The sequence below is a fragment of the Rana temporaria genome, chromosome 9, assembly GCF_905171775.1.
Source record: "Rana temporaria chromosome 9, aRanTem1.1, whole genome shotgun sequence".
NCBI lineage: Eukaryota > Metazoa > Chordata > Amphibia > Anura > Ranidae > Rana > Rana temporaria.
Window position 1 is genome coordinate 83882639 of NC_053497.1, and position 14609 is coordinate 83897247.

The window sequence follows — 14609 nt, forward strand, 5'->3', positions numbered from 1 at the left end:
TTTTAGCAGCGATGCATGCTTCTTGATTAAGCTTTAGGCCCACTTTGAACAATAGATTGAAATTGTGAAGTAGTTTGCTTCAATTTCAGGTAAGTTTCACATGCGAAGCATACTAGCACAGGGGATAATCCTGTGCATTGTGTAAAAAGGCTGTTTGATCCTGTCTTTATTATTTAGCAGTATAATGTGTCACACATAGCGTTGCAGTCACAGTAATATCAGTAAGAGCCAACAAACTAAAAAGAGTGGCAGAGTGAACTACAATACAATAGTTACCTACTAACGGGTAGGTTTAAACTCATGAATATGTAGGAGGATATAAAAGGAGTTTGAAGATGGGGCTAGTGTTAATATGAGGATCAGAATGCAAGCAGAACTCAAAAGATGGAGACGTGGAGCACATGGGCGTCCGCTCCATAGGGCAAGGGGGGGCAATTGACCCCCCCTAGAAAATCGAGAAGGTTTCAAAAAGTCTTGCGGCTGTGGGCTGTCTGAGCAGTCCCGGGCCGGATGTCACACAGACACAGTGAGCACAGTGAAGCCACCTCCCCCTCAAGTGTTTATGTGCCCATGCCTTGCTGATGGCTGATCTGAGGTACTGAATGGGATGGGGGGGGGGGGTTTGTGCTGAATGGGGGTCCAACTGTGCTGAAGGGGGGGCTGTGCTGAAGGGGGGGGGCTGTGCTGAAGGGGGGGTCCCTCTGTGCTGAATGGAGGGGTCTGTGCAGAATGGGGGGTCTGTGCTGAATAGAGAGGTCTGTGCTGAAGGGGCGTCTATCTGTGCTGAAGGGGGGTCTGTACATTCTCTGTTATATTTATATGGGCATGGAGTGAAGCTGAATTATCTCAAGAGCTATTTCACACTGCCAGCTGGCTGCATTATTTGGCCGCTAGCATGGGTGCTTTTAACCCCTGCTAGCGTTTGAAGAAAGGGTTAAATGCGACTGTGTATTGCCGCTGCGGAAGCGCCCCCCCCCTGAAAAAATTTCAGTGGACGCCCATGCATAGTGCAGCTATAGAGTTAGGAATGGGAGAAGGAAACAGAAGGGAAGAGAAAAGAAGGGGGTGGTTAGATAAATATAATGAACCTACGTTCGTCATTATATTTCTAGGAGGTTCAGGTCAAAAGCACTGGGGAGAAAGTTAAAGTTCCATTGATTGCTTATGCATTTTTATATCATGAACAATTTTAAATTGCCCACATTGTATTCAGTTAGCTTAGCAAGTAGTACTCATTTAAAAATATATGCGTTTTTAATTATAGCAATAAATTAAAAATCTACTAAATAAATAAAATGAATGTAGTTCATAAATCCTTTATTACTAATAAAGGAATGATGTATTAATAAGACAGTAAATGTATTTCATGAAGTTCTTTAAATATTAACCACGTAAATCAATTACCGTATATGCCATACATCTGCAGAAAAAAATGTTCTGCATTGTTCACTGCTGGTTGTAAAATACACCGAAATCCTAGTAAAGTCTTTAATGAAGTAAATAAATGTTTGTATATCTATAGCTTAATTAACACACATGGATCTAATTGTCACACAAGCTCATTTGGGGATTAAGTAGAAAAGTACTTGAATCTGAACAGTCACACTGGGGCTTGAAATGCAACTCTAGCCAATATGTTTTGTTTTCAGTCGCGTTGTAAAGAGTTGGAATATCCTTTTTTTGTTTTTTTTTTCTGTCTGTGTCCTGTTGCAGAGTGTTACCTCACACATTTTGTGCTGGTGATCGTGTTTTCACAGTTGTATAAAATGTAAATAAAAGACAGCATTAACAGAATGACTGAAGGCTACATCCTCCATTAGCTTTTTATTGTTGTCTGGGTCCCCATTGGCAATTTCTCAATTCCTGTCCTGGAAAGGGAACATTTCTCCAATGAGACTACGGGCAGCAAAAAACACCTGACAAATAATCAAACCCATCTACTCTCAGGATAAAAAAAGTGTTACTTTTGCTTTTAAAATGGAACATGGAATGTATCTGACAGACCAGCAGCATGCGTTGCCTATAGCAACAAATCAGACTTTGTCTTTTATGTTTATAGTGAATTTTAAAAAACAGTACAAGGCACAGTATTTTGACCAGTAACCTTAAATATGTTCATATTCAATACACCGGAGAATTAAAGTAGGTCACCAATTGTACTTTGTACATTCAGTTTCAGAACATAACATAAGTAAACCATCAAAAGCAGTCTAAATCTGCACTGAGCCTTTTATTACTACCAATGGGGATATGTCAAAATGCTGTGCTCAGAATGTTCCAAGTTATTTTATGAAAAAAAAAAATTAGGTGACAGATCTAGCTTATCACCAGCTACAAATACCATGAAAAGTGTTCCAGTGAATTCCTTGGTGTGCAAGTGTTTTGAAATAAAAATGTTCCCTTATCCAGATATACTCTCTTTAAAGACATAGGAAACAGAAGCTTTACACACATTTATTATTAAAGCCTCCTCACTTTACAAAATAGTGTGAGGTTTCATGCACACTGGGTGCCAAACGCCACTTTTAGGGGGCTTTTGACTTTTTCTTCTCTGCCTCTAAATGCCCTCCCAGAGCCAACCCATTTAGGAGAGACGTGTTTTACTGTTTAAAAACGCCCAGCATTAAACATGGGTTAACACTAGGCGCATCAAGCATTTTTAGTGTTCATTCATTTCAAAGGCCATAAAATTAATATTCTGGGCAATGAAATGAATGAGCGCACAAGTGCTTGATGACCTGAAGGCTGCATTCACACCTGAGCGTAGAGTTTTGCGGCGTTTTTTACCTCCATTTGCTGCGACAAAACACCATGTTTTTTACCGCGATTTGCCGCGACAAAACGTGGCGTTTTTTACCGCAGTTTTTTACAGGTCTAGGGTCACCAATGTAAAACGCCCAAATTCGAGCAACAAAAAAGGGTCCAGAACTTGTTTGGGCTTCAGGCATTCGGCGTCAGGCGTTTTGTAGTGGATATGTGAACCATCTCCATAGAGAATAATGTATTTTTTCCCCTCTAGCGTTTTGGGGCGTCGCGCTTTAGGCGACAAAACGCTCAGGTGGGAATGCAGGCTAAATGAGCCTAAACACCCTTGCAAAAACATGGCTTTAGGAGCGTTTTTGATGCCACATTTCCCCTGCTAGGAGAAAGGCATTTAGAATAGCTGGGCAAACACCTTGTGTGCATGGGGCCTTAAATGGGTTGTAAAGGTTCATTTTTTATTTTGTAATATGTTCCTTTAAGCTAGTACATTTTTGGTTCACTTACCTTTTCCTTCGATTTCCCTTCTAAAAAATGTTTTTCTTTGTTTTCTGGATTTCTCACATCCTGTTCCTCCTCAGTAAGCTATTATGGCTGACTAACCCCGAGCCAGAATGGCTCGGATGATGAGGGCAAGCTTACTGAGGAGGAACAGGAAGTGAGAAATTCAGACATAGAAAAAAAAACATTTAGAAGGGAAATCGAAGGAAAGGGTAAGTGAACCAACAATGCACTAGCTTAAAGGAACCTATTTAGAAAATAAAAAACAAACCTTTACCACCCCTTTAATGTCCCTGTACTGTATGTAAAACACCAAGGCTCTGCCCAGAGATCAAAGCTTCAGGCAGAGGAGAGCACTGGATTCAGTGGGGGATGTATGGCCCAGGGGAAGTCCAAGGGCCCAACTACAGCCTTCAAACTCTTGCAGTAAGCCAAGAAGATAGTAAAAAGCCATTAAGAATGAAGGGCCGATTGAAGGAGCTGACGTGATGTGCTTGTTGTGTGACCGTCTTCAGCCTCGGAGCCTCCGGAACTTCTGACCACCACCGCTGCCCAGCTGGACTACAGGAGCCCAAGCTACTTATGCCATGCACATTATATCTTACCAAAATGTGAGTTAATCTTACTTTTATTAAATATTTAATTTAACCTGACATACCGCATTCAGAGTGGCGCCATACCTCTCTCTCTCTCTCTAGTAAAAAGCCATGCAGTTGCTTATAGGCAGTTGCTGGCCATGCATTTCAAGCAATGAAAAATTGTGTAGCTTCTCTATGTCTATTGTAATCTCCCAATGACAATTAAAAATAAACAATGATACAAATTTGTCCCGACTCTATGTAGTGGGCGGATTTAGGTGTCAGACTCCCAGTCTAAACCGCCCACTGTTGCAGCATCTTTGAATGACAACCGGAATACTCCTGGTCTGTCACACCTCACATGACCTCATATTGACTGACAGGCTAGGATTTTCCTCCCCTTTCTCAGCAACCTATGCCTGCGATTTGCAGGCCATGTAGATGAGCACTATGTGGGTAAATACAAGAGCTCATCCAGAATAATTAAATGCACCGGTCCACATTTATGTCCATTCACTATGATTCTATTCTGTCCCATTCTACAGCTATGCATGATGGGATCTGTAGTTTCTCATAGAGTGAGGAGACAGGATGTGACATTTCCCTGGATTTAAACCTCCTCCATCTGCCGAAAAAGAAGCTGTTATTTTTTTAATTGGAATGATGACATCACAAATATTTCATTAAAATATTTGCCTAAATGGTGAGGGTTATAAATATACTACTAAAAGTTTATTAGTTTACATAGGTCAGTGCACTTATTGTAGTTTTTACTTAGCATGCAGGAGTTCTTAAACTGCAGTAAAGAAAATTCCGTTAATCAAACTAGTAAAACTGTCTGTGAGGGCTGTATAAATTTAAGGATTGGATAGACAAAAATACAAATCGTTTGCCATTCGATTTCCCCCCACCCCCATTTGTATATTTAGCGTTTTGCCTAGAGTCCAGCTTTAACAGATTTAAAGCCAAAACTATTTTATATTTGGATGGAGAAGTAGTGGAAATAGAACCCCTGCCTGTTTTTTTTTCCATCTGCATCTCCATCGGGAGATCTATCCAGTTTTTGTTTCACTGTCAGAAAATCCAGAATTTTAAAGTTGTAACTAGAACAGGAGTTAAGGGCAAATATGACCTGGTAACACTAATTCAAGAGGGGATTTAATCTTTATTTTTTCAATATCCTGGTTTGTCCCCAGGACAGGAAGTTAATAAAATCTGCACACAAAAGGGTATTGCCTTTAGATACACTTTAAGATCCCTTACACACATTTTCAGGCGTTCTAGCACTAGAAATAGCACCTGTAAAGCGCCAGAAACCTTCCTCCTATGTCGCCTGAGTGTAAAAGCCTGAGTGCTTTCACACTGGGGCGGTGCACTTGAGGGACGTTAGAAAAAGTCCTGCAAGCAGCATCTTTGGGGTGGTTTTGGAGCGTTGTATACAGCACTCCCAAAATGCCTTGCCCATTGAAATGAATGGGCAGCGCTTTCAAAGCGCCTAAAAAGCAATACCCCTTCTTTAGGGTCAAAAGCGTCCCCTAGCTAACACGGGCCCAGTGTGAAAGAGGTCTAAAAGGTAAATGCCAGGAATTTCTCCATCAGTGGCACTAAAGAAGCAATTTGGAATACATATTTAGCAAGTCTACTTGATTTTGATTAAGTACCATTAAATACGTGTATGAACCTTTATGGTTTGTAAGTACCAGAGACATCATTCATTGTTTCTGCAAGTTGCTAGTCTGAACTCTTAAAGACCAGTAATTAATCAACTGAAATAAATTCAGAACATCTCACAGTGTTGAACAAAAGAGATCAATGTGGAGAAGATATGGACAGTGGCAGCCAGGAATTTTGAAAATAATTGTTCCTTGTTTAATTTAGTTCTTTGTCTCTGTTTGATGGCTTCATTGAATAACATGTACAGTACAAGGTGGTAGTTTGCATTTATACATAATTTCAATGCACTAACTATAAACTACATTTTTCTATAATTGTTTTTGTGGATTGTGTTTTATAATTGTGCTACTGAAGAAAAGAACAGATGTATTTTAATGACTTCGGGAAAAAATGATAAAACACACACACACAAATTCTTAATAAGTAGCACTTACATGGGTGGGTAAGTACAGATCGTATACTGTGCCAGAGTCAACATCAACGGCATGAAATCCCACTGAAGATCCATAGATAACCTTCAGTCTTTGTCCATTTTCAACGGTAAGATCAACAAATAATGGTTTCTGATGCAGAGATGAAAATGACTAAAAAAGGAAAAACAATGATGAAGTACAGTATTATAAAGTACAAATAGTGCTAGTTATAAAACTGCTTCTGCCTGCACACCACAATACAACAATAACTACAGGGTTCATTTATAAAAAATAATATGGCCTTAACACTGCTGTGCTTTGGGGCTCAAAAAAAAAGAAAAAAAAAAGAAGTGTCCATTTAATTTAATAAATGATGAAAAAAGTGCTGGGTGAGGGAAGAATCCTATAACAGGACCTATGACCATGTGACAGAGCTCTTTTTCTATTCATGAGATTTCTACAACACTTTCTAGAACAGTACAGGTCCAACACTATTTTCTGCAATGCATACAAACATAACATGTCAGTGCAGTGTGGAGAATTTCCAAAATTGTCATGCGGTGAGATTAGGTAGGACAGCACAATCCATTAAAATATAAGCTCCAAGTAAGCATTGCATACTTCTAACATGTTAAAATTTTTTGGTATACCAATTTCAAGTTCAAGTCATCCTAAGCGCAAAGTAGAAGAATTTGATACAATGAAATACTTACTTGTGTGCATTCTTCACAGTTTGAGAAAAGGTTAGCCACATAGAGTGTATAATAAATAGCTGCAGTATACCAAGAAATCATAAATAAAAGTAATAAATAAGCAAAATACAATTATTGACCATATTAAGGTGATATATAGTGTCTTGAAAAGGGTATTCATACCCCTGGAAATTTTCCACATTTTGTCATGTTACAACAAAAAACATAAATGTATTTTATTGGGATTCTTTGTGGCACATAGTGACGTGGAAAGAAAAAATAGTTTTCCAAATTCTTTACAAATAAATATTTGAAAAATGTGGCGAGCATTTGTAGTCAATACTTTGTAAAACCACCTTTTTGCTGAAATTACAGCTGCAAGTCATTTTGGGCATTTGTCTACCAGCTTTGCACATCTAGAGTGCACATCTTTGAAAAAAATAGGATTTTTATAACAGCTTACCTGTAAAATCCTTTTCTTGAAGTACATCACGGGACACAGAGAAGCATAGTAATTACTATGTGGGTTATAGAGAGTACCTTCAGGTGTGGACACTGGCAAGCCCTTAAGGCAAGAAGTTCCCTCCCCTATATAACCCCTCCCATACCGGGAGTACCTCAGTTTTGTAGCAAGCAATAAGTGTCCCAAATACCCCAAAAAAGAGGGGCGGGTGCTCTGTGTCCCGTGATGTACTTCAAGAAAAGGATTTTACAGGTGAGCTGTTATAAAAATCCTATTTTCTTTATCGTACATCACGGGACACAGAGAAGCATAGTAATTACTATGTGGGACGTCCTAAAGCAATGCTATGAAGGGAGGGAGACCCCAAGAAATAAGCCGGGCGCCATCAGACATGAGGAATCAAACTGCAGCCTGCAGCACACTGCGCCCAAAGGCGCTCTCCTCATTCTTTCTTATGTCCAATTGATAAAATTTAGTGAAAGTATGGACAGACGACCATGTCGCGGCCTTGCAGACTTGAGCCATGGAGGCTTGATGATGCACTGCCCAGGAAGTACCCACCGCTCTAGTGGAATGTGCTTTAACCTTAAACGGGGGAACCTTTCCCCTCAAGCCATAGGCTTGAGTAATGACCTGCCGAATCTATTTGGAGATAGTGGACTTCGACGCTGCCTGCCCACATCTGGGACCTTCTGGCAGGATAAATAATGTATCAGTTTTCCGGACCTGAGCAGTAGCCTTAAGATAGATCTTAACTGCTCTTAATACGTCTAGCGTATGCAAAGACTTCTCCCTTGCAGAACTAGGTTCTGAGAAAAAAGACGGGAGAACAAGATCCTGATTCAAATGAAATTTTGAAACAACTTTAGGTAGGAAAGCCGGGTGGGGCCGTAGGACCACTCTATCCTTATGGAATATAAGGTACGGTTCCTTACAAGACAAGGCCGCCAACTCCGAAACCCTCCTAGCGGAGGTTATGGCTACCAAAAATATCACCTTCCTGGTCAGAAGGACCAAAGGAATATGAGCCAAGGGCTCAAATGGTTGTTTCTGTAAGACAGAAAGGACCAGATTCAGATCCCATGGACACAAGGGAATCTTGACTGGTGGACTAAGCCGGATCACACCTTGCAAAAAGGTTTTGATCAGGGAATGTGTAGCTAGTGGCCTTTGGAAAAAAATTGATAAGGCCGAGATCTGGCCCTTAATGGTGCTTAGGGCCAACTTCATGTCTGCCCCTAACTGCAGAAACTCCAGAATTCTGCCAATGAGATACCTCCGGGGATGCCAACCCCTGGTCTCGCACCAGGCCACATAAGATTTCCAAACTCGGTAATAGATAAGTCTGGAATGCCGGTTTTCTGGCATTAATCAAAGTAGATGCCACCGCATTAGAGAGACCCCTTTTCTTTAAGATATGGGACTCAATAGCCAAACCGTCAAATTGAGAGACGATAAGGAAGGATGGAATATTGGCCCCTGGGACAATAGGTCCGGCCGAAGCGGAAGGGACCACGGTTGCCCCACGGACATCCTTACAATGTCCGCGAACCAGGCCCTTCTGGGCCACGCTGGAGCCACCAGAATCACTGGTCTTCCTTCCGACTTTACCCTGCGAAGAAGACGGGGTAATAATTGCAGCGGAGGAAACGCATACATTAGGGAGAACTGGTCCCATGGGAACACCAGTGCATCCGTGCCGTAAGCAAGTGGATCCCTTGTCCGGGACAGAAAGTTGCCCACCCTTGCATTGAACCTCGATGCAAAGAGATCGACATCTGGTGTTCCCCACCTCCGACAAATGCTCTGGAAGATGTCGGGGTGAAGAGTCCATTCCCCCGGAAGCACCTGTTGGCGGCTTAGGTAGTCTGCTCGCCAATTGTCTATTCCCGGAATGAACACTGCAGATATGCATGGGACATATTTCTCTGCCCAGGTCAGGATTTGATTCACCTCTCTTTGGGCTGCACGACTTCTTGTGCCCCCCTGGTGATTTATGTATGCCACGGCAGTGACATTGTCTGATTGAACCCTGACCGGAAGACCCTTCAACTTGTCTGACCAAGCTGACAGAGCTAGATAGACTGCTCGAATTTCCAGCAGATTTATGGGTAGAGACCTCTCAGAGGCTGACCATTTCCCCTGGAGAGACAAACCTCCCAGGACTGCACCCCAGCCTAGCAGACTGGCGTCCGTGGTCACAACCTGCCATTTCACGGGAACAAAGGACTTCCCCTTTAGCAGGTTCCGGGGAACCAGCCACCAACAAAGGCTCTGCCGGACTGACCGGGAGAGAGACATAGGGAGATCCAAGGCTTGAACCTTTTTGTTCCAAGCGGACAGAATGGCATGTTGAAGCTCCCTTGAGTGGAACTGCGCAAATGGAACGGCCTCGAACGAGGCTACCATCTTTCCCAGTAACCTCATACAGAGGCGAATGGGAGGCTGACGCTTGGCTTTGACTAGTTGAACTAGTTCTCTTAAAGCCTCAAACTTCCTTTGGGGCAGGAAGACCCTTTTTAGCTTTGTGTCTATGAGTAGACCCAAATATTCGAGCCTTTGCACAGGCATTAAGGCTGACTTGTCCAGGTTGAGAACCCAACCCATGGATTCCAGAAATTTTACGGTTCTGTGTACCGCTGAGTTTAGATCGACCACTGACCGGTCTACCACCAATAGGTCGTCTAGATAGGCTACTATGGATATGCCTTGAGACCTTAGATAGGCTAACAGTGGAGCCAATACTTTCGTGAAAACACGAGGAGCGGTGGCCAGACCAAAAGGTAAGGCCACGAATTGGAAGTGGCGCTGATTTACCGTGAAGCGAAGCAGCTTCTGATGGTCGAGAAAGATAGGAACGTGCAAGTATGCGTCCTTTATATCGATGGACGCTAGTAGTTCCCCTCCTTGCAGGGAGGCCACCACTGACCTGATCGATTCCATCCGGAATGATTGGACCTTTAGGAACTTGTTTAAGGCCTTGAGGTCCAGGATGGGTTTTACATCCCCATTTGGTTTGGGGACGGTGAAGAGATTGGAATAAAACCCCAAACCTTGTTCTTCCACTGGCAGTTCTCTGATTACCCCTTGGGATAACAGATGATCTAAGGCCAATGCTAAGGACCTTCTTTTGCCGAGGTCCTTTGGGACGTTTGAGGTTAAGAAGCGCGGTGGAGGAAATTCGCTCAACTCCAGCTTGTAGCCTCTGGAGACCGTAGAGAGGACCCACCTGTCTTGGATCCTGTCTAGCCAAGCCTCCGCAAACAGCTGAAGCCTTCCCCCCACCCGGCTGAGTGGGGGAGAACCTTCATAATGCTGCCTTAGATGCTGGCTTGGCCTGTGGCTTACGGTTCCAAGGCTTTTTGGAAGCCTGAGGCTGGCCCTGTGGCTTCCCACCTGCATTGAATCGTTCAGGAGGCCGTCGGAACTGCCTGGTACAGGAAGTACTAGGGATAGGAGAGGAGGATCTCTTAAAGGAGGGGGAACCCCTAAACCTTTTCTTTACTGGCAACAGTGTACTTTTGCCACTGGAAATTTTCTGAATATAAGCATCCAGATCTTCCCCAAACAAACGCTCTCCATGAAAGGGAAACCCCGCCAGTAATTTTTTACACGGGGCTTCAGCAGACCAGTTCTTCAGCCAGAGTAACCTGCGCATATGAACTAGCGAGAGAGTGAGACGTGAGGACTGCTGAATGGAGTCCTTAATAGCATCTATGGCAAAACATAATGCTCTGGGAAACTCAGCCAAATTCTGGGCCTGTTGTGCCGGCAATTCCTTTAAGACCCCTTTAAACTGGTCTTTCAAGGCCTGGCAAATCCCAATAGCCACAATTGCAGGCTGGGTTATTCCTCTCGCCGAAGCAAAAGAGGTTTTTAATAAAGTCTCTAATCTCTTGTCTGTCGGATCTTTGAATACCAGAACGTTGTCTACTGGACAGGTCAAAGATTTGTTTACGCAGGACACAGCTGCGTCAACCTTGGGGATGCCCCATTTTTTTAGTGAATTGTTCCTCCATGGGGTATAAAACCGAAAACTTCTTAGGAGGAAGAAAATATCTATCTGGATGTTCCCAATCCTTGTAGATAAGCCCTTTCAGCAGGGGGTGAACCGGGAAGGAATAATTAGCTTGAGGAGCTTTTAAGGAGCCTAAAGATGAGACTGCACTTGAAGCTGGCTCTGAAAGTGGCCGAACGGACCATCTCAGTGAGGGACTGGACCAACAATTTTTCGGATTGCGACGCCGAAAAGGGTTCTCCCAAAGTGGAATCCTCAGAGTCCACTACTTCCAACTGACCTTCTGCCAGATCTCCAGAGGGTAAATCAACCTCTTCTGAGGATGCATGCCCCAAATCGAGGGACTCCTCAGAGGGAGAGGGGGACCTTGTGCGTTTTTCCCTTGAGAGAGAGGATGCAATCAAGGTCGCTAATCTCTGCTCCAGACCCCCCATAGCCGAGGCCAAAGCCTCCTGTGTCACAAAAACTGGAGCAGGTGGGACAAGGGCAGAACAGGCATCTGACAGCCCTGATGGTTCACCCTGGGCCTCCTTCAATTTATCAGGAGAGGAAGCAGCCGCAGGAGCATGCCCGAGATCCTCTGAGCCAGATGGCGATCCCTTTGCTTTTTTGCTTCTAGTCCCTGAGCCTTTAGCCATGATAAAGCTGAGGTACTCACAATAGTTGCAACTACTTGCGAACCTATAGACCAGCACTGACGCTGCTATTTGATGGTTGGCAAGGTGCAGAGCCCACTATGCGCCTTAAGCAGATGTCACTGTCCACCACCAGTACCAAATACTGAAAGTATGTGCACAAGATCTCTGTGTCCACCGTCAGCCAGAACCAGTTAGGTGGACTGGAGCATATAAGGACTAGGTGTAATCACCTGACCCGCTCTGTCCTGTAATCTCAAGTCTCATAGAGAACAGCTGAGATAGACCCCCTGCGCGCATGCGCACGCCGCTGTTAGGCGTGCACCACGAGGCTACGCGCGCACACGTAGCCGCACGCGCATGTCGTCACACGCATCTCACGGATCACGCCGCGCACATTCGTGCGCACCGAAGCAGCGTACAAAAAACGGGGTTACTTACCGGTAACATCCCTTTTCCTGGAGTCTTTCAGGACAGGTACTGTAGAGAGACACAGGCTCCTCCCCTCACAGGAAACACCGCCTTCCAATTAAGAATTTAAGCCTCATCCTCCCTCAGCTCCTCAGTTTTTTCCAGAGTACCTCCGGCCAGCTGGGGAGACACAAGAACACGTCATAAAAGTATAAAATTACATCTTACCTGACGGCCTCGTCTGATGAGTTTCCATAATATCCCCTACAACAAAGAGGGTGGGTACCAGTGCTGTCCTGAAAGACTCCAGGAAAAGGGATGTTACCGGTAAGTAACCCCGTTTTTCCCTGTTCGTCTTTCAGGACAGGTACTGTAGAGAGGATAAGCGAGCACCTTACCCTAGGGTGGGACAACTGCTTGCAGTACTTTGCGTCCAAAAGCCTGGTCTTTGGTTGAAAGTAGGTCCAGTCTGTAATGTTTTACAAACGTTGAGAAACTAGACCATGTTGCAGCCTTGCAGATCTGCTCCGGGGAAGCACCAGCACACTCTGCTTGGGAAGTTGCTACTGCCCTGGTGGAATGAGCCTTGATACCCTGTGGAGGCTCTACTCCCCTAGAAGAATAGGCTAGAACGATGGCTGCCCTTAACCACCTGGCTATCGTGCGTCTAGAAGCCCTAGATGCGAGTCCTCTTTTGCCCAGCGACCCTGTGTCAGAAGGGAGTCCAGGTGTGCTCCCCAACCGGAGCCACTGGCATCTGTTGTCACTGTTCTGGAGATCGGGGAGATCCAATCCAGGCCCTGTAAAAGGTTCGCCCCCTTCCTCCACCACCAAAGGGACCTCTTGATGTGAACCGGTATGGATATCAGGGAATCCAAGGATTCCTGTTTGTGGTCCCAAATGTTCAGTATGAACAGTTGTAGAGGTCGGAAATGCAGACCCGCCCACTGCACTGCAGGAAGACAAGAGGTTAATAACCCCAGAGCTGACATGACTTTCCTTATCGGAAGCTGGCCACTGCTCTGAAGAAGAGATATTACGTTGTCCACCTTCTGAACTTTTTCTATTGGGAGAAAAGTCATCTGTCTGGTTGAGTCCAGTACATATCCCAGAAAAGTGACTCTTTGGGAGGGTGTCAGGCTGGATTTTTCCAGATTGAGTAACCAACCTAGGTTTTCCAGAATCCCCTTTGCAACCTGGAGGTCCTGGGACAACCGTGTCGGGGAGTCTGCAAAAAATAGCAGATCGTCCAGATAAGCTACCACCAGGATGCCCTTGAGACGTAGAAAGGCTAGTACCTCCACCATCACTTTGGTGAATATGCGGGGGGAAGAGGAGAGCCCGAAGGGGAGTGCTTTGAATTGCAGGTGAAACATCCCCTCTCTGGACCTCACGGCCAGTCTGAGAAATCTCTGATGGCATTCCGCTATTGGGATGTGTAGGTAGGCATCCTTTAAATCTATGGATGCCATGAAGCAGTTCGGAAGGAGGAGTGTCCTCACGGAATAGATGGAATCCATCCGAAACCGTTTGTACGTGACCGAGGTGTTTAGAGGTTTTAAATTCAGTATAAGCCTGAATTTCCCTGAAGGCTTGCGGACCACAAATATGTGGGAGTAGAAGCCCTTTCCTATCTCCTCCGATGGAACCCGAACTACCACCTCCTGATTCTCCAACTCCTGAAGAGAGGAGATCAGAGCCACAGATTTCTCTTTGCATTGGGGCAAATTGGTGACTAAGAGTCTGGATGGGGGGGGACTTGAGAACTCTAGTCTGTACCCTCTCCTTATGATCCCCAGCACAAATTGGTTGCTGGTGATCGTCTCCCATTGTGGGAGAAAGGCCCCCAACCTTCCTCCCACCTTGACTCCGTCATTGAGGTTTTTGGGGCTGTTCAGGAGCACGAAAAAGTGCCCCGGCACGGCCTTTCCCTTTTGGTCCCCAAAACTTTTTCTTTCCCTCAGGTTTGGGGACTTCCACCTTCTTTTGGGTCCAGAATTTTTTCTTTGTCTGTCCCCCAAATTTTTTCTTTAAGGGGAAAGCCTTCTTCTTGTCGGCTGTACGATCTAAGACAGCCTCCAAGCCTGGCCCAAATAATAAGTCTCCTGTAAGGGGGATCCCGCACAATTTAACCTTTGAGGCGCTATCCCCCTGCCATGTCTTGAGCCAGAGAGCTCTTCTTGCAGAATTAGATAGAGCTGCAGATCTGGCAGACATGCGGATTGACTCTGCTGAGGCGTCCGCTACATATCGTACGCCACTCAGTAAAGTTGGAAAAGAGGAAAGTATAGTCTCTTTTGGCGTTCCGGCCTCAATATGTGCCTTAATTTGTAAGAGCCAATGCTCTAAATTACGGGCCACCACTGTTGCTGCCATAGCTGGCTTAAGGTTCCCCTGGGAAGCATCCCAGGACTTTTTTAATAGCGAATCCATCCGCCTGTCCATGGGGTCTGAAAGGACCCCC

The 14609-nt window shown here is 44.7% G+C and overlaps 1 protein-coding gene across 1 annotated transcript in view; it reads right to left on the bottom strand.

Moving 5' to 3' along the window:
• The window catches only part of NRK (Nik related kinase), a 297759-nt gene that overhangs the window by 23982 nt on the left and 259168 nt on the right, over positions 1–14609 (bottom strand). The window contains exon 29 of the mRNA XM_040323823.1: positions 5948–6097. Coding sequence (XP_040179757.1) covers positions 5948–6097 — 150 coding nt within the window. The remainder of the gene's footprint in view (positions 1–5947; positions 6098–14609) is intronic.